Source organism: Seriola aureovittata, chromosome 17, assembly GCF_021018895.1.
Source record: "Seriola aureovittata isolate HTS-2021-v1 ecotype China chromosome 17, ASM2101889v1, whole genome shotgun sequence".
NCBI classification, from domain to species: domain Eukaryota; kingdom Metazoa; phylum Chordata; class Actinopteri; order Carangiformes; family Carangidae; genus Seriola; species Seriola aureovittata.
The window spans coordinates 19,138,230-19,163,807 of NC_079380.1; the positions used below are offsets into that span (position 1 = coordinate 19,138,230).

Below are 25,578 nucleotides of genomic sequence, written 5' to 3' on the forward strand. Positions count from 1 at the left end.
ATAATGAAACTGGGATGGCGACATCAGTGTTACGTGTGTCTTTACTGGTAGTTTCGTTTCACAAAAGTCTCATTACTAAGTCAGATTTGGATGCAGTATTTTAGCAAATTTTAGTTCAAGCTTGACAATTGTTGATATTAATTGACTGTGTAAACCCTAAAACACAACCAGGTATTAGTGTAAGATAACTGCAGGATATTTTAAACTTACACTTTTAGTGGAAATTAACTACACTTAATAAGAGATGGTTTGGATCTTGTTCACTAATTTGTCAGAGTTGATTTTTGCACTGACTGTTTAACGTGGCACAGGCTTAATCAGCCCTTTATGACATTCCCTTCTATAAATGCTGACATTTGAAGTTCAAGAATGAGATGAAACCTAATTTTAAAACACTATAGGGATAAAAACTGTGTACACTGAATATTCTTTAATCAACCATTTTTGTTTCTAATTATCAGTGTACCTTGTGTCCTTTTTTGTGTTGTATCCTTTATTTTTGTTAATGTGTCATTTGAACTAAATTCAGTTGATTAAATAAGAGGTTTAGTAATACACTCTGAGTTGTCTGTTGCACAGAATCTGGGGTTTTCCCACATGACTTGAACGCAGCACCAGATGATGAGAGTGGGTCATCAGCTGCACACAGTCAGGTGTGGTCGGCGGGGAGACATTCCGACCGGAGCGGTGATCCAGCGGACCTCACCGGAACGAAAACAACGTCTACCGCATATCTGTCAACATGACCCACCAAACGAGCACCAAGTACACCAGACGACCACAGTAAGTTTTTATAATCAGGGTCGTTCAAAGTTTTTCCAAGGAGAGAAGTTTTCTGACGTCTTGGGTGTTGAGTACGAGTCAGTGGCAGGCCAGGGTCAGGCCCAGAGACCGTCACTCCAGACTGGATAAAAGATCCTGGAAGTTGCAGCGTTTTCTTGCTTATCAACATCACTGCCCATCCTAAAAAACACACATAAGCGGTTTTGTATGGGTTATTTTAGGCTTCTTTGTTGCTCCGGTTGAAGTAGTTGGCGCTTAACGCGAAGAAAATAGTATTTAATTTGCTGTTTCATAGCTCTCGTGGATTACCTCCTACGGCAAATGTTGTGGCAGCTGAGACTTACGTGACCGTTGGAAGAATTTGTGGTTTAACGGGTGAGTATGACGTGATTTGATGTGTGCCGAATTGAAGAACGACTTTCAAGACGTTATTGTTGTGTCTTCACGAGTAACTCAGGCTAAGATGCAGCATCATTAATATGTTTTTCCGAAAAGTAATTGATTTCCATGGGAAGTTTGGCTTAGTTCTCCCAAACCAAGAACGTATCGGACAAGGTGAGCTGTCCACACATTAGCCTCCTTGCTTCAACGGCGCAACTGCAACCAAGTTAATGAAACATATTCCGATTACCGTTGTTCCTTTTACGAAATTTAGACATCAGTTTCATGTAAACCTTCCGTTGTACCAGTACTGTCGTGGATGTCCCGCTGTGGACCTGTGCTGATGGATGGGAATTTTACGCCAAACTACGTTCAAAATCTTTGCAAAAATCAGCTCGTCTATGGGCAAGTGCTCCTACCACATATTAAATGACTCAAGGTTTTTTTTCCTTCTCATACAGCAGGTTTCATACCTTAATTAATCAAATATTGATTGTGTGCTAATTTCAGTGTTTATTTACTGCACGTCATAAAGCTGTCGTCGTCGTCCTCAGTTGAACACACGGCCAAACTCTCGCCAACCGGCAAACACTCGTTCTCAAATTGCATATTTTTATTAAAACAAATACAGTTTGGGGGAGTCGGTGTGGGCCGAATTGAAGGGTGATCAATGAAAGAGTGAACAAGAGCTGTAACTGTATTGGACAATGTGATAACCTTTGCTAATATGCAAAGAATCATTAATGTAAAGTTTTTATACAGGGATTCGTGGCCGGCTCTGCTCGCAAACCATCGCGTACTGGGGCTAGATTTGCTCACATTAGCAAAGTCCCATAAAACACTTTCACAGGCAGCCTTTCCTGTTTTCATGGAAAATTGTTAGCTAGCCTAGCTCTACTTCCCCAATTTAGCTCAGCTTCACTCTGTCAGTCAAGGAGCCTGTGTTGTTGCTTCCTAGCTTACCCAGCTAAGTTATAGGATGGGGGTGGATAAAGCAGGATGAGGAAGTTATATTTAGTGACTCAGCTGTTGTTTGAAGAACAGGGAGGGAGGTAAGGAGGGGCACACACTGCAAACAGTAATCAAAAATGAACTGTGGTGAGCTGCTTGATTGATGTTATTTGGTCTAACCTTATATTAATTTTGTCTCTTTTCTTGTTTAGCACCTATTAAACCTGGGCTGGTGAAGAGAGAAGTGAGACCATTCTCTTGTAATGAAACAGGGAATGGTTGACATTTTACCCAACGACCAGAGGAACTGAAGCGAAATTAAGGGATCAACTGAAAGGAACCTCAGCAGATATAACCACTGAATGCTGTGAAAAGAGGAACATCTTAGTTTCTCACTTATTTTAAATAAGGGATGGAGTTAATGAGTGAGCAATAACTGGATTTACCATCAGTTGTCAAGTAACCCGTCCATTTGGCTGTCAGAGCAATAACCACAGAATGTCACCCCTCTATCACGGAGCTTTAGATGAGTGACTATCAGTGTTTAAATGCGTAGACCTCTGTGAAGACGTTACGTTCAATGTTGGACTGCATCCAAAGGAGACAGGAGGGAGTGTCCACACTGCACTGACAGAACTGTGGATGTCAAAATCGATGAGTCGTCACAAGTTGGAAATACCCTGAATGAGTTTCATTGGGTGGAACTGGAACTAAGGTGGAGCCATGCGACCAGTCTTAGCCGTCAAGCATGAATCATAAATGCACAGCTCTCGAGAAATGTTCCATACTCTGCTGGCTGCTGTGGTTTCACTTTGAAACCAAAGAGAATGATGTGAACATTTGAACTTTAAGGATAAATCAAAACTGAAAAGTGGAGAAATTCAACTGGAAATGTTCTCTTATCGGCAGGGGAACACCTGTGATTTTTGGACAAACTCTAGCTCTACTTTGAGCTCGTAGCATTGGGAGGTGGAACAAACAAACAACACTGGGAAGAGTAGGGAATCACTTCCTCCTATGAAACTGATTTTACTTGGAAATACAGTAAGAGGCCAATCCAGATGGCGGGGAAAGACTACAATCATCTCTTTAAACTGCTCATCATTGGAGACTCCAGTTAGTGCATTTTGAGTTGTTAACAAAGCAGGTTGTTTCCCAGAGGAGTCCCAGAGGAGACAAATGGCATTAATAGGCTACATGCAAGTGAATATAAGTCAGTGATTCCCAAAGTCTACAAGATTTGTATCAGCTGGTTCACTGGGGAAGCGAGTAACAAAAGGAACCAAGTAGATTTGCATTGAAATAACATCATCAAGAAGATGAACTGCATGATTCTTTTAAAGCATGGTCCTCATTAGTTGTTAGTGTGCAGGCAATGGGAAGCACACAGATGGAACGAACAACATTAACTTTGTTCCAGTACTTTTTGCAGTGCAATTCAGCAATTAATCATATTATTAGTTTTATCTGTGTTTGACTGTGACAATGGTCTATTTAACATAAGTGTTACTCCAAATTCCCTCTGGTCATATGTGACTGCAGTATGGGAACCACAGGTTCAGTGAGGTTTAAGGTAATTAGATATTTCAGATTGATGGTATTTTTTCAGATACCTCCAGATTTTTTATCAAGAGGGCTGAAGTTAGTAATTTATAGACGTTCATGTGAGAGGGCACGCAGGGAGTGGACGTGTGCTCTGACAGAGGAGCCTGTTTTCTGATGATGGCAAAATTAAGCTTTCTGAGGATTCCTCAGCACATTACCTACAGCTGATTATTCCACATTAAACAGTAGTCTGTTGTACCACCATAATGATCTGTGTCAGGAATTGTGACCTTCATGTGCCTGCACTTCTGTTGACCTGAACCTGGACTTAAAAAAAAAAAAAAAAAAAAAAAAATTCTGCATCATTATGAAAAACTTGGCATTTCTCTCATTCTCTGCTTTAAAGCCCGAATAACACCAAAAAATATTTATCAGAGTTTAAAAGAAGTTCATTAGGATCAAGGTCACAAGTTCTGACACGGAAAACCACAGACCGAATCACACTGTCAAACAGTCGTTTTTTGTTTTAAGTTTCAAACTGCTCGATCTTCAGAGCAGTTCAGACATCACTGTTGTGGAATATTGAAACAGGCCTCAGAGCTTTGGTATCAAACATAAACACTGCTGTTGGGAATTGTTTTATTTTATCAATTCCTATTTGCTTATTGTTGCAGATCAAATTCTGGCTCAGACTCTTGTCGTTGTTGGAGAGTAAGAAGTCACAGAACATCTGTTTTTTCCCCACTTGTTCTTATGATAAAGCTGATTATGATTGTGACTGGGGGCATTAAAAAAAAAAAATCTGTTTTTAGACCCGCTGCAGGAAATGCTGAGTCATTGTAGATCACCTTCCTCCCTGCAGGAAATTATTTTTGTGCAGTGATTAGATTTCATTGTATAACTGCTGGGGAGTCTAGATACACTTGTGAGCACTTGCTCCAGTCCACCATATTGTAAACACTACACGTGTTGTATCAGCCAGTAACCAGTGGCACTGGTGAAAGCTCAGTGGCCCCAAAAATTCACCTCTGAGGAGATGGTTTCAGGGAGATTTTATGGGAGGGAGTCCTTTTTTATTCTAAAAATTTACACCTCTCAGACATTTTGAAATGTTTTCAGTTCAAAGCTGGTTTTCTGTTCTTGTTTTACATTTGACCTATGAGGATTTATTTATGTACAAGGTGGATTCCCAGTGATATTATCATCATGGATTTATGTTCCTTCACTGGAACAATTCCCTGAACAGTTTTTCCTGTAACGTTTCCTAATGATTCCCGGTGTCATGGAGAGAGGAGGTTTTATCTTTAGAATTAGTCTGTTTCACTTTTGAATGAGGACACATTTTCTTTAGGTTTTAGTGTTGTTTGAGGACAGATAGTCAGAAGTTACAACAGTTTGTTTCTGGTTTTCTGTGATCTGGCTTGACTGGCATTATTTAAACAAACTGTTTGAATTGTTTATTAATGGATTCAAAAATGCTCTGAGTGGTCAGGCAGCCTGTTAGTGACATTTGTCACTTCTCGGACTCTATAGTGATGTGGTACAAATCCTGAGTATTGTGATGGATCATCGTGAAATGTTTTCCTCTTTGCCTGCAGACATTTGCCCCTTTATTGTAAAGAAAGTTGAATGTCTTCATCCTCAATTACTACAGTTCGTTTCTTAGCGAGACAATTTTGTTGTTGAGCGTAACATAGTGTTAGTAATTATGTGACTTCCCATTCTGCTCCTGCTTCATTCTGGTTTTTGTCAAATCTCTTTCTAACAAATTGCCACTGGTTCTCTCAGGGCTGTTTTCAGCACCTTATTCATGTTTTGTCAGGATGTCAGCCACTTTTTAATCACACATTTTAAGTACGAGTCCAACCTGCCCTTAGTTCATGCTTAGTTTCACTTCTGCTAACCTAACCCACATATTTAGTTTATGACATTACTGGAAGGAAGCTGTCATTCAGGATGGGATGGTCTTGTCATTCTGAAAGTAAACTTTAGACATAACTGGTTTGCCTGAATGGTCACAGTTATTGTTAATCCTTTCCCTCTGGTTTCTGTTTGTCTCTCAGATGTGGGGAAAAGCAGCCTTCTGCTCCGCTTTGCAGACAATTCCTTCTCTGGTGAGTTACCAAAAATCTAAGTCACATGAAAGTAATACCAGGACTCACGTTTATCAAGCCTCCCCATGTTAGGAAACCAGACATGTAAAAGCATTTTATCAAGACAAGTCATCATATCTCCAGGGTTTATCAGAGCTGTTCTAACCTGTCAGGAGCTCCAGAGGAGGCAGGTTTTTGAACAAATGTTGGGGGATGGGTGGACATGTAGAACATGGAACTTTTTATTTAGAACAGCCCTCTTCAAAGATATCGATTGGATGTAATCCCCAATTTGGATGAAAACATTTCCACCCACAGGCCCTGCAGACCGCTATAGGAGAATGAGGTAGATCTCAGTCAGTAAGTTCATACATACTCCAACAGTCCTGGAACCATCAGCATCATAAATGTAATTTCCTCAAGCACAGATGATTTGACACATTCAGTTAATTTTATAACACGGTGTCAACATATATAATCCATTATGAATGAAAAATCTTTGATGTTGTGGCTTAATATTTCATTTGGAGGAAAAGCATCCAAAAATCTGTTCATTAGGTGGTTATACATCACACTATAAGAATAATATACATATATAATCTGCAACAGACTTTTCACTGTTTTCAGAAAACATTGAAGTGACCATCAGCCACAGGGGAAAACAACTGGAACACAAAACAAATAAACAATCAGACAAAAGATCTGACTGACTGAAACAGAGAATAAAAGTCATTAGGGAGCAAAGAGCAGTGTGTAGATTATAATTTTTCTACCAACCACACACTGGAGTGGCCGCGCCACAGCTCCACACACTGCAGTGGTGTTAAAACACAGGCTAAGTAATAAATCTACATGTGTTGCAGCTATTTGAACATGGATATTAATCCATGTATTGAATGGTTTGGAGTATGAATGACCCTCATCTTAGACAAATGTCCAGGTCTTTTTTTTTTTGGTATTTAAAGTCATACAGAATGTAATAAATCACTGAGGCAGTTGAACAAAGACAATATGTCCCCTCCCCCTCTGTCCTACTCCAACAGAGCCCCCATCCCTATTATAGTGTTACTGTACCACGTTTGTAATCGGTCCGTTTCCTTACCGATTACATCACACACAGACAAATTCAATGTGACAAAAAATGTAGGCTAGACAAAAGAAAACAGACAAAAAGCTAATTCTGATGGAAATGTTGAAGCTCGTATCTGCTGTATTTGTCATGAGACAAAGACTGATGCATGGAGGTAATGTGCCTCACATGTTGCACAGTGTGTGCTGCTCTCTGATGATTCGCTGCTCTCCTGCAGGCAGCTACATCACCACTATCGGTGTTGACTTTAAGATCCGAACAGTCGACATCGAAGGAGAGCGGGTGAAGCTGCAGATCTGGGACACGGCGGGGCAGGAGAGATTCAGAACCATCACATCAACGTAATCATCTCCAGACCAAAACTGGTTTTATGTTCAGGAGTTTTCCTCACTTTGATTTTAACCTGGTGGTTTATCACCCAATTCATTCTGCTTCATCCTTCCTTTTCCAGATACTACAGAAACACCCACGGTGTCATTATTGTTTACGATGTGACGAATCCAGAGTCGTTTGTCAATGTTAAGAGGTGGTTAAATGAAATCTCCCAGAACTGTGACACCGTCTGCAAGATCTTAGGTGAGTCAACAGTGTTAATGAGAGTTTGAAAGAATCATAATTTCATGTTATTTGCAGGGTGAAATACTGTTAAACATTCTCACATTTATTGGTGGGACAGTGTGACGCCCTGTGCAGCAGCTCACTCAAAGAGCAGCTTTGGGAGCTCGGACTTCTTTATGACCCAGGAACCAAAACTAGAAGGTTCCTTCTGTGTGTTCTGTAAAGTTTAAAATGTGAGATTCTAAAAAAAACAAAAACAGGAAGTTCAATATGTTTATTTGAAAGGTCCCATATTTTACATTTTTCTGGTATTTTATTTGAAGTGTTGATCCGTAAGGAGATATATTTGTGGTTTTAAGAACCAAAAAGAAGCTCTGAGCCTCTCTTCTGATTGGCTGATTGTTTTCTGAGTGATCTAATAAAAAAAATATCAGAGAAATCAATTGCTGCAAGGTTGGTGTTGTGACATCACAAAGTTACAGAAGTCCTGACGGCTCGTTTTGAGGCTCATTTTCTTAATATAGAACCTAGACCTGCTTTATAATCACAAAAACATGGACAGCTACCTTTTATACATTATGGGACCTTTTTTAATAAAAAAAAAAAAAAGTATGGTGGTAGAATAAATTCATTGTTGGTTTTTGTCTCTTCATGCAATTTGGTGAAAATAATAAATGTTGAAATAGTACCAGCCATTAACATAAACAGTGTTTTCACAGAAGAAAGGTACAGTAGTCTTTTAAGTGCAGAGATAAAGTTCCTGCTCTCTTTCTCAGTGGGAAACAAGAACGATGACCCTGCCAGGAAACAGGTGGATACCCAGGATGCTGTGCGTTTTGGGGAGTCGGTGGGCGTTCGGGTGTTTGAGACCAGCGCCAAGGAGAACATAAACGTTGAAGAGGTAACTCCAAGATGTCCTGAGTGCAGTGGCTTCCTTTATATTACAATATTTACACAGATTTTTTTAAAATTAATATTTAGAATTTTTTACTTTACTAAAACTGCATTTAACAGTTTTTATATACATACTTGTCAAGCAGGGCAATGTTATCGGTGCATTTATATCTATAACTACGTACTCATGTTTTCTCTATATTCCTTTTTAAGGATGCAAACCTCAGGTGTCCAAAGAACAATTTTAGTAGCTGTAAAGGTTCAGTCTGTTTTGTTGTTCCTCTGTTCAGATGTTCATGGCCTTCACCCGCATGGTGCTCCGGGCCAAGAAGCAGAGCCAGAACAGAGCCGAGAGGGAACGAGAGCGGGAGAAGGACACGGTCAACATCAATGCCCAGAGAGACAGAGACCGCAGGAAGAGAGGGAAGAAATGCTGCTGAGACACAGATGGACACCAAAGTCACTCGACGCTCATCGCTTAACACAAAAAGCAAAGAAGATTGGGAAAACTGTGCCTTAGGAGATAAGTGTTGTGTGTTTCAAACTGCAGATAAAAAAAGTCAGAAACTGTGCGGTTCACTCTTTACGACGCCAAGTTACAACACAACAGTCTATGGGTTGTTAAAGTAACTGAGGCTGAGGGATTCAGTCTGTCAGCACTGACAATATGTAGCAGTTTGGAGGCTACAGGAGTTAAAGGACCATTCTGATGTTTTTAAAAAAACGTTTTTTTAGCCCATGTCTTACAAGTCAAATTTAAAAGCATGTTGTAGTGGTTTAGATTTTTGAAGCCTGAAGATGGAGGAGCTGGCTGGTCAGGACGCCTTCTGTACATAATGATTATTTTTTATTATCTATTAATCTGGTGACTGTTTGGAATATGAAATGCCAGGAAATAGTAAAAAGGGCCAATTACAATTCACTAACGCCCAAGATGGTGCCAACAAATAGCTTATTTTGTTTGACTGAAAGTCCGAGCCAGAAAGATATTCAGTCTACTATTAAATAGGACAACGAGAAGCTAGAATCATAACATGTTTGGCATTTTGCTTGAAAAATGACTTTAACCTTCCAGTTTTAGCTTTGACATGTCATTCGGCTTGAAACACTGCATCACAGAACATTCTGCTAAAGTGAGACTTCTGTAAAAGAAATAACATAACTGAAACAGTCAGAGCAGGCATGTTGTAACCAACTCAATAGTTTCAAGTCTCTGGGAGTTGATTTTCATGTAGTGAAACAAACAGAAAAACTGCTTCCTGTAAAGTTGATAAATTCATAAATCAAAAACACTACAATCTGCTTTGAAGTATGGCGGTGAGATGTGAAGTGTATGTAACTGTAGTAAAATAGCTAACACATAGAACAACACTGGTCTGGTCCTTTAACTTAGCTCTAGTGAACCACTGGTATGTGCCGACGTCTTTTTGTTTTTCTTAATACAGAACAAGTATTTTACCACTGAAAGGGAACTGGTTGCAGTTGTTATTAAATCGTAACTTTGACACACTAACAGTGTGACGAGTGCAGTCCAATGTATGTGTATGCCTTGTTTCACTCAAATGAGGCCAGTAATCTAAGACAACAGTATGTGTAACCTTGAGACAAATACAAGCCCAAAATGTTCGTCATTCGTTTGTTGTTGTTTTTTTAAATGTAAATCTCTGTTGCCTAGCAAATGTGTCCAAATCCAAATAAAGCAATAAATCCAGACTTTGTTTGTATCAAAAACATCCCTGCACACGGACCAGTGCTTCAGCTAGAACAATAATTAATGTAAAATTCAAAAATTTTCTTATGAAGATGATCAACCTGCAGCAGAGTTTAACACATTAAACTAACTTGGGCACCTATTACTAGAAAATCATCCTGACTACTCTGAAGTCTCTCGACAGTTAAAAGATGGGCTGTTGATCGCAAACTGGTGAATGATATTGAATAGATTACATTGTCTTTTAAGAAACAAAACTCTGACCCAATAAAAATTTAGTTTTTTTTCCCTTCCCGATTACGCTGATATATTGAAATTCAACTATGCTTCCAAGAAATTAAAACGGGGGCGAGTGGTTTGGGTGCATACCACATGGGCGCAAAAAACCCTGAGCAGTAAGATCCCCAGTTCAACTCCCAGCTGGATGGATTTTTTACTGCATGTCACTCCCTTACTTTCTCTCCCCATTCTTCCTGTCTGTCTCCACTGTCAAAAAAGTAAAAACAGTGGTGGAAGAAGACTAAGATCCTTTAAGTAAAAGCTGCAGGACCTCAGTGTAGAAATAATTCATTACACATCAAAGTTCTGCAGTGACAATCTTATGTACTGGAGTATTTTAAATACAAAATCTTAATCAGAAAAGTAAATGTTTCTAACCACTGCAGAAAAAAACAGTATAACATCCTCAAAACTCTGGAAACCTGTCACATGGTGTTTGTGCAGCTCAATGAAAAACTGTAATGAGTTGTCAGCAAAACAAAAAAAAGGCTGCCGTCCCTGATTGAAACAGTTCAAAGACACACAAGATATTAAAGAGCTTTTATAATCATACATCAGTCTGTTACATCAGTATTCAACACCAATAACATGCACAACTTAGCAGCATTAACACTGTCTGGACAGATGCATAAGAGGGTGGATGGGCTTTTATTTTGAAAAACCAAACTTTTCAGAGGAATAGCCTTCATAAAATTATGCTGCATTCATATCATTGGAAAATCCAGTTCGACAGTCAGGTGGAAATTCTGTTGGATTAACCTGAAATCGACTGATACTTACCTGTGGGTGATGAAAGAGTTCATCTCAGTCTGTAATAGTTTTTCAGTTTTTCACCCAAAGGCTGAGCAGAAGAGCATTTTCATATTTCTCACAGCACATGAACGCAGCGTCACACTTAAACAGTTTGCCCGCCTCCTCCTTCCTCAGTTGGATTTGGGGAGTCTGTAGACGCCTGCAGAGACCATCAACTGATGCTCCCTCACCTTCCTCTGCAAGAAGGCCTCCAGCTCGTTGACGTCCATCTCCGTAACAACGGGTCCCGTGGCGACGAACATCCGGAGCATAGAGTGGATTCGTTCCAGCGTCATGGTGTCGAGGTTGGTCAGCATGGCCTGGATGTAGGCCCAGAACAGCTGCAGAGACAGAGACTGAGTGTTTTCAAAGGCTTCTTGGCAATGCATTCACTTTTCATCCTGTTAACTGTTGTTGTACATTTGAGTGTGTGTGTGTGTGTGTGTGTGTGTGTGTGTGTGTGTGAGCACCTGCAGCTTCTCCTCCCTCTGCTCAGACTGGGTGGTGGTGTTGGAGTCTCTCTCCTCGTCGCTGTCGATCAGCATCACGCCTCTCTCCATCTTCTCTTTGGATGAACCCGTCTCCACCACGTAGTAGCGTCCTCCCGCCTCCTCCCTCAGCACGCCGTGCTGCTGCCACAGAGCGAGCTTCCTGTGCACCAGCTCCTTCGGGGCGCCCAGCTTCATGCTCAGCTCCTCCAGTGTCCAAGAACCTGACGGACGACAAACGTTTTCATGTCAACTTTCCAGAACCTCAGCTCAAACTTCTACTGTGTGGGACTCGTCCTCATTAGATTTATATATCAGTTTTATATTTAGCAACATGAGTACAGGCACTAAAACCTGAGTTGGAGGCCTGCTGACCAACAGAAGAAACACTGAAGATTCTCATGACACTGACAAACAAAGTGAATATGATGTGGATCCATCATGTCATGGCTGATACCTGATCTGCTTTATGAAGTCAAATCGGGAAAGGATCCAGTGTTCTTGGATCGGTGCGTCCCTACTTCTGCTGATGTGATTAGTGTAGGAATTTGTGGTGAGTAAAGTCTTGTGTCTCTAAGCTTGAGTGACTACAAACCTACAGTCTAAACTAATTTATAAATTGCATTTAACTGTTATAAAATATCCTGATTTGTGGCTGTTGCCATATTTTCCTACTGCACCGCATTTAAGCAACAGTAACTTGTCTGTATTCAGGAGGAGGAATCAATATCAGCCTCAAGATGATAACTTGATCTTTGAAAACAAATCTTCCACGAGCAAATACTTAGCTACTTTACGACAAGTGAAATCTGACAATGCTGTTGATCTTTTAAATTCAACTTCCTGGCTAGTAATTTAGTAAAATGTTATTGTTATGTGAATGAAGAAGCCAGTGTTGAGAAGCACAAATCAAGCTCAAGATTTGATTAGAATTTTAAATCAACTCTACACTCCCGTCAAGAATGAAATGAAAGAGTGTACTTTTTTCCTGGAAGTGCAGGATGATGGCGGCGTGGATGGGAGTGACATTGAGGTTGGTGAGAGTGCGATCCTCCAGCTCCACATCCAGAGTGACTGAACCCATGTGAGGCTTCCAGCTCAGCGTCCTCATGGCCTGAAATGCAGACGACAGACTGATGTTACAGGGTTGAGATGCTCAGACGTTAAATCCCCACCGCTGGCCTCACAGAAGAACCAGGAAGCAGCAGGTGAACTCCACCTTGAGTTTCTCGTAGCGGTGTGTGTAGGCCTCCATGGCCTGGCAGACGAGCGGGGGCAGCTCCAGCTTCTCCTCCTTCAGCTGAGGCCAGAACTCGGAGGACAGGATGATGGCTGACAGGGACAGTGGGGGCTGCTCCTCCTCGCTCAGCCTCGACTCCTCCTCTCGGATGTTACTGTTGATCCTGCGAGAGTCTGCCATGTCCTGGACGAGAGGAACGGGAGACAATGTGTTTTACTTTTATTTAAACATATCTAGAAGACAGTGCTATTGAGGGAAATTATAGATTTGAAATTTAAAACAATTTATTTTATCTTCCCTAGTAAACAACAGTGAAAGTCAGTTTTTGTTTTATAATCAAATAGACTATGATAAGAGTAAAGTTCTCAATTAAAACTCAGCAGGTGGAAAAAAACAAGCTGAATATCTGTGAGTCAATGTTATAAGATCAGTGCATATTTCAGAGAGGACTGTAACAATGACTGCAGTGACTAAAACAAGAGTGTGTTTACCTTCAACATGACCTCACAGTAATGCATGTGAGACTCCCCGAACCTGAGCTTCAGCAGCTCCACGTTACGAATCTCCCTGCAAACAGACGACAAAACAGTAAAAATAATAAATATATAGAACGACATCAGATGATGACATCACGTGGCAACGAAGACCAGCCAGCAGCTGATGGTCAGTTCAGTTCGTTCATGGTCATTAGCTATCTGTTTCACCCTTGTCTATGAAAAAAACAAAAGTGAAGTCATTCAAATTTGTAGATCTTTAAAACAAAATTCTATCAAGTTAAAACCCTAACTTCATCTCTGTCTGTAATTACAGATTTCTGGCTCATTCACATCGAAGTCTAAGCGGTGATCACGAGGTGTGAAGAGGAAGCCTGTTTGTGCACATGTACCTGGCGGTGTTGTAGTTGAGCTGGTGCAGCAGTCTGTCAGCCAGCACGGCTCTGTACTCGTCTATGAAGATGTCCTTGCTGCCGTAGATACTGACCAGGAGGCTGATGATGTCTGACGAGCGACGCTTCGAGCCCATTTTATCTGACACATGTTCAGAGGAGACACATTAGTGAAGTTCAGATAATTGAACAACACCATACATTAAGATATGATGCGTTCGCTGACCTGGCACGGCGTCTGTGGGGTCTGGGGTCCAGTCCTCTGGGTGGTTGCCTTCTTCATCACTGTCCTGCATCTCAAGAGTCACGGGGTCTCCTCGTGACAGCTCGGAGGCCAAGTCAGTGCAGCCCTCAGCGTCTCCGGTGAGACCGGCAACGATCTGCCTCACCGTGTCCTCCCGTGTCCTGGAACGCACCAGAGAGACTTAAACGTCAGCTGTTTGAGCATACAGGCAGAAACTGTCTTGATTTATCTGTTTTTGTGTTTTAGTTCAAATTTCATGCTTTATATTTAATTTTCAATAGTTGTTTACAGTAAATTTTGATTTCTATGCCTCTGTCACTGGTGCAGAGGTCAACTTCACTGTGACGGCATAATGTTCTGCAAAAACACATCTGGTTATTATTCAACACTGCAACTCAGAAATGGGAGATTGTGACCATATTTTCTGCAACTCGACTTGTTGGTGAAGGAAACAACCATGAGGTGATAAATTCTAGTTTGAAGGTGTAAAGATCTCTATAATCTCCCATTAGGATTAAAGAGGTTTTATATTTATGTTTACATTACGTTTGTGACCAGCTGATGAGGATGAAGATGAGAGAGATCAAAGATATCAACCACCAATTACACTTCATACAAAGCAAGATTACAATTGAATATTTTACACATTTAATGTAAGAAAAGAACCTACATGAGTATAAAGTGACTCACCTGAGGTATTTGCGGATTGGTTGGCAGGCGACCTGCAGGATGACCATGGAGGGGTCCAGCTCTCTGAGGGCCTTGATGGCCGAGATGTAAACCGTGAGGATATCAGACGTGTGAACGCCTATGGACGGAAGGTGCAACAGACACAGAGGCTCAATATAAATCTGAACTGATTTTCAAATAGCTTCTGGTTCTGCTGTCTAATCACTGCACATACTGTATACTGCGCCAATACTATTCCTTCAGATATCTCATACAGATATCATGAAAGCTCCAAAACCATCACATTACAGTATCTTACACTGCTCACTAACCTGGGTGCAGAAGACGACTCTCAAAAGCAGATTTTAATGAGGTGAGGAGCTGCTGTCTCTGATTGGTTCTTTCCAGACAGAACTTCAGATCCTCAATGGCAGCTTTGGATTCTGGGAAATCTGAGAGACAGGACACATGGAAATAAACACAGGAAAAGTCACAGTCAGCTGATTTCATTCCCCCTAACTGAGCATTTCCACTATAAACTCAAACTGTGATAACAGAAACTGATGAGGATGTCTGAGCTCCGCTGTTTTTGTACTGTATGATTCACTTACAGAACATAACAGGGACACAAAGTGCAGGGCAGATTTGAACCTTTAAAAATGACACTGACTTGTGAGCAAATCTTTTTGTTATCTGTATTTCCCACAGTCAGAGGTTTCATCTCTGAGTGTCCAGGATACAGATAAGTCAAGGACGTATTTAGCCTAGCTTAGCACAAAGACTTGGAGCAGGTGGAAACTGTTAGCCTGAAAAAACCTTCATAAACTGACCAATCATCTCTGGACTTTCATTTTTAAAAAATCCTGTTTGTGCAAAAAATCTTTGGTCACTTAAAGAAACCAAACTTATTTACCATTCCAGTTCAATTCTGATTAAAAGCATGACTGACTGACTTTGAAGACATGCTGGGACGTAACCCACACAACCAGTAACATGCTGTTTTCTCTCTCACCTCTGATGATGCTGAAGAGCTCTTCGATCCTCATGTTGACGTAGATCCTGCAGAAGAACTGGTGCATGTGGCATCTCCACTGCTTCAGGATGGGGCTGGTGGGCTGGCCGGCCTGGATGCTGGGAGCACTGGGTGTGCTGGGTGCACTAGGAATGCTGGGAGCAGGTACCGGACCCTCTGTGTCCGCCTCACTTGCAAACACCTTGCTCAGCCAGCCCAGCACCAGCTCCAGCCACTGCTCACACAAAAACAAAAAGGAAAATCAACCTTACCACCACCTATTAGCCACCAGCTAACGGCTAACGAAGGGGCTTGTCCTGATAAAAAACTTCATGATTAATATTCACTGATCATCTTGTTTTACCTCCTGGAACTCCAGCAGGAAGGAGCACTCGTACTCGCCCCTGCAGTGCTGCTCCATTCGCTGCTCGATGAGCTTGTGGAGGATGGAGGTGACGGCCTCGGAGCTGACCCACTCCAGCAGCTGGAGTTTTGAACTACAACATGAATATAAAAAAAAAAAAAACAATTAAAAAAATAATGTCCAATACATCATGTACTGTTTCAATACTGGCTTCAAACCAAAAATAGTGGATGAATTTCAGATTTATCGCATCCTGTTTTTCCCAAGATAACAAAGAGGAAACATGTTTTACTTTAGGAAGCGTCGTGTAGTGTCGTGGTTTTTGAAAATTATATTGTGGGAATGTAGTTCCTAAACTGTCTGTTTGTCATTGTTGTTTGCTTCAAGGAAAGGAGAAGCACTTTGTGAAACAACCTTGAGAATTTACTTTAATTTATTTTTGACTGCATCAGCTGCTTCACTTTTCAAGTGCAAAACTGGAACAAACTGGGATCTGATGTGGGCTGGGCTGCTTTTGAAAAACACCTAATTTCTAACTGAATCTAAGATTACCTTACCCTGATTTGAGTTCATCTGTACTGTATTGCAGTATGTTGTTGTCTGATTTGGTGGCCATTTGCAGATTTATTTTTAAACTTGTTTAGTTGAATTTAAAACTCTGTGTTTGGTCTCCACCAACTCCTGAGGGAAATATCTGGCTCTTTAGCTGCTCAGTGCTCCACTATGTTGACTAGCTGCTCTCTAACCGTCTGTCTGCTGTTTGCTGCTGAGCAGGTCATGGACTTTATCAGTGGCTTTATCAGAGTGTGATTCATGAAAACAGCTGCTGCTGGAAACACTGAGACTGAACTGTACAGAAAATGTTCTGTAAAACCAAAACTAGGAGCTAAAAGAGGCTAAAAGGCTGAAGGGAAACTCTGAGAGGTAACTCTTATGTGGGTTTGTACCACAGAGCACAACATTTCATATTATAAAATTATTGATTAGTGCAGCAGAGGTTGTTGACAAAAGAAAAATAGCACTACATTATAAATATGAGACAAGTTATGAATTTAAAATACTACTACAGATTGTGTGTGTTGGTAAAAAAAAAAAAAAGTAAAAGTTGTTTGGAAATGATCAGCTGTGTGTTATTTATGCATAAATGATCTCTACTGTCCCTCTTCCTGAGTCCACTCACAGTATGTGGCTGAGCTCCTGTAGTTGCTCCAGGGCCTCCTGACACCAGCACTGCTGTGCTGGAACCCCACAGCCTGGGCAGACCCCTCCCTCTGGGCTGTCAGTAGCCTCCGCCCCGTCCTCCGCCTCCCCCTCCTGGTTCATATAGACAGAGAAGGTCCTGCTGTAAAACTCTAGCACTCGCTCCTGGAGAACAGGGGAGGGGGAGAAGAGGAGGAGGGCCCTGATGATGGTGAAGGCCCGCTCCTGAAGGCCCCTGGGCCCCGGGCCACAGAGACCGCCACGGCCCTCGTCCTGCCACATCCCCAGCCGCTCCAAACCACCTAGGAGGAGGAAGAGGGGTTGTTTGAATGCTGTTGCACCCCTGACATAAACAGAGAAAACCTGTGATCCACTGTCAACTTATCCAGTCATAGTTTTTCTACTTGCCCAGGAATGGCTCCAGTCGGTCCAACAGAGTCCGGAAGGTGGTGAGGAGAACCCAGGCCCTGCCTCTCTCCTCCAGGTCATTCTCTGGCTGTTTGAGTCCGGACCAGAACTCGGGAACCACGGAGGAGGACAGACGCATCTGCAGAGTCTCCAGCAGCCAGCCGCCCACCAGCTGTCCCAGACCCTGACCACACAGCAGGGCCAGGGAGTTCGAGAGGCTCTGCTCCGTCACTGAGAAGCCAGGAGACACCTGGAAATGGACCAAACACAGATAAGAGATTCAGAGTTAATACACAGCCTCGAGTCAGGTTTTGTGTTGAACTTGCACTTACAGTATCTAGGCCTTGGCCAAAGGTTTCATCAGAGCATTTACTGTAAAAGCCACTTCTAGTCAAAAGTTTTTCCTATTACTTTAGTTCGGTGTTTGAGCTTCAGTGAGCAACGTGGTGATGTAAATCTGGAAACAGGAGGAAAACCTCTTTCATTAAAATTATGATATTAGACATTAATAGCTAGTTAGTTGACGTTGGTTTTTGCAAAGACAGAGGCAAACAGCCAGTAGAGCAGAGCACTGACAGAATTTACACAACCAGAGACAAAAAAGAAAGACAAAGACAGGTAATATAAGAGAGAGACGGAGACACAGATGTGCCGAATTTAACTGAACATGCCATGTCACACTGGGTGTTCGCCACCGCCACGAGCAAGAAAATATTATATCGTTAGATATTTGAATGTGGTTCGGCATCATCGGTCCCCTCCATGTTGCCTTCTGGGTCTTTTAACCACACGAGTCAGGCGATAAACCCCACTCACCAGAGCTGCTGTCACAGTTTCCCAAGCATCAGCGATCCCGTGTTGTGATTCGGATCCCGAAATTTCGGCCGAGTCTGATTCCATCACAGTTTCCTCCATTTTCTTACACTTTCTTCAGTAACAACAAACTAGCTAATGTGAGTAAGATAATAGCTGCTCATATCATTCTTCTGTTATGAAAATAACATAACGTTTGCTTATCGCGGGTTTACTTCTTCTTCTTCGTCGGTGTCGTCTTCCTTCTTCTTCTTCTCCTTACTCTTCCAATGAGTTTCACGCAAAGCAGGTGCTCAGACGCTCCCTCTACAGCACTACGCTGGTAGTGTTATTTTGAAAAATCACAGGAAGTTTTCACAAGAAGTATGACACTGACTTGACAGTTGACCCAAGAATCGTGTGTTTGCTGCCTTCTAGTGGTCACAATGAAGAACTGCAGGACCCTATTTAAATGTATGGTAACAAGCACTGTTTAATACGGTATCAGTATAACATTATTAACATCATTATTACAACGGTATTTGTAATAACGTTAACGGTAATTAGTTGTTTTAATAACTGTTTTCTAACATTTACTGACGTAAAGTTTATATACATAATTATGAATGTATGCAATATTTTCAATATTTATGCCCTCTAGTGGCCACAGCGAGTAACTATAACGGCACACCACCAACATCAAGCTAACTACATTAACGGTAGTACTACTTCCGGTTGTTACATTCAAACTAAAACGTTTGAAATTGATGTAGTTACTCATTTTGAGTTTAGTGTATATTCGTGATTATAAATCATGGCAAGTAAAGCTACTAAATATTCTAGTGAACAAATTCAATATCATACATTTTTGTACGTATTGACATGTAATAATAATAATGATAAGAAGAAGAAGAAGAAGAAGAAGACGAAGAAAAGAAGAAGAAGAAGAAGAAAAAAGTTTTGCAAAGTTTAGAAATGGAAAATTGCAGGTTTTAAATACAAAAAAAAATCATCATTTAAAAATAATGGTTTTTCATTGTTTGTCGGTTTTCTGTTACAGGTGTACCTCAGCAGACATGAAAATAATATTTGTGTATTTCTTATCATGAATATGTCTGCCCTCTGGTGGCCACGGTGTGTAACTACTACACTCCACTACTATCAAGCTAATCATATTAAGTGTAGTATTACTTCCTGTAAAACATTCAAAATAAAACTTTTGCAAACGATATAGTTACGCACTGTGACCACGAGAGGGCAGTGTATAACTAAAGACAATAAGTACTATTTTACATCTAGAGTTTGTCACGTTTCTCCCCTTGAAATATAGCAAAAGATGGTGGGAGTACATGCTCCCCGATAAATGAACAGATTTTTTTTTTTTTTTTGTAAATCATACATCTTTTGACATAATACCTATAAAATGCAGACGCAGTTGCGCGCTGAGGCCACTAGTCGGCAGTCGACACTCATGATAACAGTGAACTATCACCGTCAAGTTAGACATAATAGCATTGTATGACTTCCGGTACGGACATTCAAAATAAACTATCAATTTGAGTGTACGGGAATAACGAGTTTACGCCCGTCGCAGGAGTAACGGTTCAGGTTTGTGGTGTGGTTACGTGTTTTTTTTTTAGCGTGTTGAATCGGGATAACGACACTTCTCAGCCGGGACACCCAGCGGCTCACACAGAAACATCATCATGGCAGCGGAGTGCGAGTGAGTTTGTTGACAGCATGTCTGAATTCTCCCCCCACACCTTCTCAAATCTCATGACACTGTGTATTTAACCTCCACTTAATTTGTTCAGTGTCATTCACTGTGCTCTTAGTAAAATCTGTTGTAATGTCGCGGGTGTGATGGAGCTAACCAGCTGCACAGTGTATGAGCTAACGTGCTAACGCTAGCTTATTTTGTGTGAACGTTAAACAGTTAAAAACAGCTCAGAAAAGAAAAACAGTTGAACACTTTAACTGCAGCCATTTTTCTCCTCCGCAGCGTGCTGTCTGAAATCGAGGTGCTAGAGTCGATCTACCTTGATGAACTGCAAGTGAACAGGAGAGAGGACGGGTGAGACAACAGTTAGCTGTCATTTCAGCATTAATATGTGGTCTACACTTCCATCTTTTTTTCACGTAGTGTTTCAGATTCTGTCAGGGGACAAATTGTGGTGATCTGCTCACCCTACCTGTTCTCTACGGGGGCACCAGAGTGTCACCAAAACACCCATTAAAATACAGAAGGTGATAAACTTTAGTGAAAACGTTTGCAGAGGCAATAGAGCTGAAATCCTCATCAGGCATTTAAACTAACACCTGTCAGGACAAACAAATGGTAATAAACAAAACTAAAACTGTCCTCTCAGGCCTGGATGTTATTAGCATACATAAGTTAGTGAATGAGACCCCTGTTATCCCTTAGGATGAGTGTCTTCTGTCAGTGTCATAGCAGATTGTTCATCAGATTAACATCCCAGTTAGATCACCTTTTAGACTTGTCGATGACTCAGTAAAAAACCTCAGATGAATCAGCATAATCTGTAAATAGTTAGAGATCATTCAGATAAGTTAATTTTGGGTATGGGCAACTTTTTTCTATTGATTAAAGATCTTGAAATCTTTAGGTGATATAATGTTTTGTACATGAGCAAGGAAACATAAAATTCCCATATTTTTTTTTAAATAAGAGTTTGGCACAGAGTGTCTGCGCAGAGCACATGGTTTGTGTGGCCTGTTGGGCCTTGTGCTGCGGTTTTATTGCGTCAGCCATGTTGTTGTCTGAAGACACTGACTTTCATTTAGCCTCCAGTTGCTTTTCTTTGTTTTTAAAGGCTGCTGGTGTTTTCTGTCCTCCAGGGGCTGGGAGGTGAGTCTGGTCCTGTACCCGTCCACAGCGGAGGACTCGGTCTCCCAGTTCGTCCGACTCACCCTGACTTTGACGCTCGATCAGCAGGTACCCCTCTCTATAATCTATGGCATTTGTCTATGCTGAGTTTCTGCATAAGGAAAACAAAATGCCAAGTATTAGATGCTATGAAATTAAAGTTACAAGAGTCATGTTGTGGTTTATTGCAATTAAAATTTCTGTTTTTGGTGTCATTATAAATGCTGATGAACATGAGTAAAGAGTCTCGCTCCTGTTTTTCTATTTTTAGTACCCTTCATCTTCTCCAGCCATCTCCATTCATAACCCCCGGGGACTCTCTGATGACAAGCTCAGCAGGTGATGAACTGAAGATGTAGACTGAGTAGACTCTGTTCTCTGTGTGTGTCTCATTTACCAGTATCACTGTTCTCTGCCGAGGAGCTTTATATAACCAGTGTGAAACCCTATAATCATGTGCAACCTCTTTTTCTTAGTGTCCAAAAGTGTCTTCACTTGGAGGCTCAGTCCTGTCTGGGTTCGCCAGTGTTGTACCAGCTCATTGAGGTCACTATAGTTTTTTTCATTTAAGAGAATAAATGAGTTAATGTGTTAATACTGTGGAATTATTATTTCATGATACTGATTAGTAATATTTTTATTAAGCTTTTATTTTTAACTCTCCTCCATCTTTTTTTCTTTTCCAGAAAGCAAAAGAAATCCTGACTGAAAGCAACATTCCTCATGGAAATTGTGTCATTTGCCTCTATGGATTTAAGGTGAGTTGTTTGTGTTTCCATGGGTTTCCACCTCATTTCCTGTCTGGCACTGACAGAATCTCTGAAAGCTTTATGTTGTTTTATGTGGATTTTTTTGTCTAAAAATTCATCAACAGTCTCTTTCAGGATTTTTCCTGATTCAGGATGAAACCTCTTAAATTTTGAACTCTGATCTCTGTTGAAAAGTAAGAGCAGGGTTGAATTCAGCAGTTTAAAAGCTTTGAAGCTGCACTAATCGATATTTTTACAAAAGGATGGAGTGAATGTTGGACTTACATTCATCAAGTGAAAGCTAACATAACCTCCAGCCTGCTGGATGTGTTAACAGGCAGGAAACTATTTTATTTTCAAAGCCAAGACTGTTTTCATGGATGTCAAACAAAAACCTTTCCCCTGAGTCACTCGTATGTCTTGTTAATCTCAAACAGCTGCTCTTCTTCCTCTGGATGTTGATGTTGCCAGATTTAAAAATATTGAGTAGAGAAAACAGATTGAATAGAGTCCCATTTCTCTCTTGCACAGAACAAACTATGATGATTAAAAAAATTGTCATGAAATGACTCCACAAAACCCTGAAATATTTAGGGTCCAGATGATGAGAAATATTGTTTCAGTTTGCTCAGTGTGTTTCAGAATCCTGGAAAAGAGGATGAGATGGATGAGTTCAGTAGTATTTCTCCTTTATTCTATTATTTATTGACATTTTTCATTGTTTTCTTTCATTAATCAATTAATCAAGAAAATAATTGGTAGATTTATTGATAATGAAATGACACCTATTTTTTTGTCACAAATTAAATGTACAGGTACAGTTCTGTTGCACACAAGTGATCAAAAAGTGAAATTAATAGTGCTTTAATGTCTCTCTTCTTTAAATATTACCACAAATATTCCTGTAATCAGCATCTGCTAAAACTCTAGCTCACCCCGTCCTGCTGCTGTGTGTCCTGTGTGTTGCCAGGAGGGGGAGACGTTCACCAAGACGAGCTGCTACCACTATTTCCACTCGCACTGCCTCGGCCGCTACGCCAGCCACTCTGAGGGGGAGCTGCGCCAGAGGGAGAAGGAGTTGGAGGAGGACAAGACCAGAGAGAGAGCAGACTGTCAGGTCTGATGTCAGCTGATGTGTTGACAGTTAAATAGCTGTGATCAAAGAAACACTGAATCCTCACTTTGAGTCCTCCAACAGGAGCTGACTGTGGTGTGTCCGGTGTGTCGAGAACCTCTGGCGTATGATGTTGATCAGCTGCTGTCGTCCCCTGCCCCCCAGCTGCCTGAGGTAAAACCATGAGGTCAATCACCACCTTTACTCATGGAGCTCATGGGGAGGTGGTTTTGCTCACTGCTGTTTCCAGGATCAGGAAGGAACTTTACACCTCAACAGTTTGACTGTTTTAAAAAAAAAAAAAAAAAAAAAAAAAAAAAAAAAGCATCAGACTTGTGTTGTTTTTTTCTCTCAGCTGGATGAAGCAGCCATCGGCTCAGACTTTCAACAGAAGTGGTTTGAACTCCAGAAGCTTTTGGAAAGACAGAGGTCTAAAGGTGGCATCATCGACCCGGAGGAGGAATCAAACCGATTTCTGATCCACATCAATGAGGTGAGGCTGAATCAGAAATTACACGGCCACATTTGGATAGGCTGCAACCCTGCGACTGATACCTTACACCAGAATAAAAATATAACTATATATCCTATAACTATAATATATAACATTCAAGTTTGTTTCTTTTAATTGTGTCTGACACACGACAGATTCAGACTGGAGTGTTCAGATATATGTTGCATGTCTCACTTTTGTGATAGGCACCTTCTATACCAGGTATCTCAATAACACAGTTTCATAAGGCCCCAAACATGTTGAGAATTTATTGAAAGCAAGCCCACATTTTATTGCTAGTTTGTAATTATTATTATTATTATTATTAGTCTTTTAGAAGAATCATGTTCCTGTGTAATAAGGCTACAAAATCAGAGCATAAAAATTGTCTTTTTATTTCTGTCATAACTACAAATCACCTGGACACTTTATTTTTTTGGCATTTCTAAATATTTTTATGGGAACAGTGTTAAAATACAAATTCATCAAAAGTTGGGAAATCTTCTTACCAACTTCTCAGGCAGAAAAAAAACAGGTTTAATGTCCCAAAAAAACTCAAACCGAGTCAAGTGATTACAATCAATACATCATGAAATATCTGAAATCCCTCAGGATTTTTTCCTGCAGAGCTAATCAACAGCTCAGTGCTCCACTGGTGGCCACAAGATACAGTCTATGACACAATTGTTTATACTGTCATACCTCTGTATGATAGCTTCCACTCAAGTGACTGTATATAGCTGATAGACAATCTGGCCTCTGTTTTGTATGAAATAACTAGTCAAGCTTAAACCCAGAGTCAGATAAGGAAATGGAGGACTGGGAGATGTTAGCTTAGCACAAAAAAGTAGATGCAAACTGCTTGCCCAGCACTGTCAATACAACCCCAAAGCTGCTTCATTAAGACTGTTCCTACATAATGTTATATAAAAACATTTACAGCAATGCATGCCAACTCCCACAGACTCCATCTGTCGCTGAAAATGGAAACCTAGACGCAGACATGTTCCCCAGCCCTCCGGTACCCTCTGCTTCTAATGTGTCCTCTGATGAAACTGGTGTCAGAGAGGACCAGTTTGTTCCTGGACTGTCCCACTGCAGAGGCGCTCAGGGCCAGAGGCGTCAGAACCAGGTGAGAGGGCCGAGGAGAGGAGGCAGGTCCAGACCTCAACACGGGAGAGCCGCCCCCGTCACAGAGCAGCTGGACAAACTCTCTCTGTCCTCAGACTGCACTGAAGGACCAGTAAGAGCACAAGCTCAGGGTAATCATGACCAACAGATGCAAGTAAATGCAGAATTGTGTCAGTCAAAGACAGGCAGGGAGGTCTATGCAGAGCAGCAGCAGGTTTCTCCAGACGGTCAGCCAGTGTGCAAGTCAGGTCTGGAAACTGAATGCCAAAAAGATGTGGCAGACTCTGCAGGCGGCCGTGGTTATCATGGAAGGAGAAAGGGCCCTCACCGATCTGCCCCACACAGCGGAGGCCCTGGGCCCGCACGATACCACTGGGACGGGCGAGCTTCAAGAAGCAGGGGAGGGGCCAACAACCTGTACAGCAGAGGAGGCGGGCCCCACCGGGGTCATGGAAGGGGCTTCCAACAGAAGGTGGTGGAGAGAGAGAGGGGAAGAGAGGAGGTGCTATGACAAAGGGCAACAGGAGGGCCAATGAACAAATGTGTGTGTGCCTCCATAATGAGTTTGCATAGATTAAAGCCCTGCAGCAGAAATGACATTCACTCTAGTGTCCTACCCTGTACATCGCCGCTATCCTGGTCTCTGATATACCCTTTCATGCACACTAATATCAGACACCGATGGTTGTTGTTTTTTGTTGTGATGCAATATGACCTGAAAGAACCACAAATTAAATTTTCTCTGGACATCAGGTTGGTAGTGTGTCTGTATTCAATTTTGTAATAAGGTTCATTCCTGTTCAGTTCAGTTGCATCAGCTGTGA

General features: G+C 41.3%; 3 protein-coding genes across 4 annotated transcripts; 2 read left to right on the forward strand and 1 right to left on the reverse strand.

Moving 5' to 3' along the window:
* Nucleotides 1–622: 622 nt before the first annotated feature.
* On the forward strand, nucleotides 623–10,008 carry si:dkey-16l2.16 (ras-related protein Rab-35). Of its 2 annotated transcripts, none has more exons than XM_056401048.1 (7): nucleotides 623–783; nucleotides 2,328–3,231; nucleotides 5,724–5,774; nucleotides 7,061–7,184; nucleotides 7,295–7,419; nucleotides 8,178–8,302; nucleotides 8,586–10,008. In XM_056401048.1, the coding sequence occupies exons 2-7, from the start codon at nucleotides 3,177–3,179 to the stop codon at nucleotides 8,733–8,735; spliced, it is 630 nt and encodes a 209-aa protein (XP_056257023.1). In that variant the 5' UTR covers nucleotides 623–783; nucleotides 2,328–3,176; the 3' UTR covers nucleotides 8,736–10,008. The 2 variants fall into 2 exon arrangements, with proteins under 2 accessions (XP_056257023.1, XP_056257024.1); XM_056401049.1 differs by lacking the exon at nucleotides 623–783 and adding an exon at nucleotides 876–1,158.
* An 805-nt stretch (nucleotides 10,009–10,813) lies between these two features.
* On the reverse strand, nucleotides 10,814–18,671 carry anapc2 (anaphase promoting complex subunit 2). Its single transcript, XM_056401045.1, has 14 exons — nucleotides 18,405–18,671; nucleotides 17,589–17,838; nucleotides 17,161–17,482; nucleotides 15,981–16,113; nucleotides 15,617–15,851; nucleotides 14,937–15,056; nucleotides 14,626–14,743; nucleotides 13,918–14,096; nucleotides 13,692–13,833; nucleotides 13,297–13,372; nucleotides 12,785–12,988; nucleotides 12,547–12,679; nucleotides 11,548–11,789; nucleotides 10,814–11,418 (listed from the first exon to the last, which is right to left on the reverse strand). The coding sequence occupies exons 1-14, from the start codon at nucleotides 18,501–18,503 to the stop codon at nucleotides 11,209–11,211; spliced, it is 2,463 nt and encodes an 820-aa protein (XP_056257020.1). The 5' UTR covers nucleotides 18,504–18,671; the 3' UTR covers nucleotides 10,814–11,208.
* Nucleotides 18,672–19,965: 1,294 nt separating this feature from the next.
* Nucleotides 19,966–25,506, forward strand: rnf25 (ring finger protein 25). Its single transcript, XM_056401047.1, has 10 exons — nucleotides 19,966–20,103; nucleotides 20,383–20,454; nucleotides 21,240–21,336; nucleotides 21,539–21,606; nucleotides 21,744–21,813; nucleotides 21,954–22,025; nucleotides 22,987–23,133; nucleotides 23,215–23,304; nucleotides 23,486–23,623; nucleotides 24,588–25,506. The coding sequence occupies exons 1-10, from the start codon at nucleotides 20,087–20,089 to the stop codon at nucleotides 25,263–25,265; spliced, it is 1,449 nt and encodes a 482-aa protein (XP_056257022.1). The 5' UTR covers nucleotides 19,966–20,086; the 3' UTR covers nucleotides 25,266–25,506.
* Nucleotides 25,507–25,578: the final 72 nt, after the last annotated feature.

What these genes read in the sequence shown, in the direction of transcription:
- rnf25 (XM_056401047.1), top strand. An exon ending in CTGCCCCCCAGCTGCCTGAG is followed by an intron (nt 23,305 to 23,485) that starts GTAAAACCATGA and finishes TTTTTCTCTCAG; the next exon opens with CTGGATGAAGCAGCCATCGG. An exon ending in TTCTGATCCACATCAATGAG is followed by an intron (nt 23,624 to 24,587) that starts GTGAGGCTGAAT and finishes CAACTCCCACAG; the next exon opens with ACTCCATCTGTCGCTGAAAA.
- anapc2 (XM_056401045.1), bottom strand. Translation starts at nt 18,503, where the DNA reads ATGGAGGAAACTGTGATGGAATCAGACTCGGCCGAAATTTCGGGATCC. An exon ending in CAGGAGCTCAGCCACATACT is followed by an intron (nt 16,114 to 17,160) that starts GTGAGTGGACTC and finishes TTCATGTTGTAG; the next exon opens with TTCAAAACTCCAGCTGCTGG. An exon ending in TCCTGCTGGAGTTCCAGGAG is followed by an intron (nt 15,852 to 15,980) that starts GTAAAACAAGAT and finishes TTGTGTGAGCAG; the next exon opens with TGGCTGGAGCTGGTGCTGGG.
- si:dkey-16l2.16 (XM_056401048.1), top strand. Translation starts at nt 3,177, where the DNA reads ATGGCGGGGAAAGACTACAATCATCTCTTTAAACTGCTCATCATTGGA. An exon ending in TTCAGAACCATCACATCAAC is followed by an intron (nt 7,185 to 7,294) that starts GTAATCATCTCC and finishes TTCCTTTTCCAG; the next exon opens with ATACTACAGAAACACCCACG. An exon ending in CACCGTCTGCAAGATCTTAG is followed by an intron (nt 7,420 to 8,177) that starts GTGAGTCAACAG and finishes TCTCTTTCTCAG; the next exon opens with TGGGAAACAAGAACGATGAC.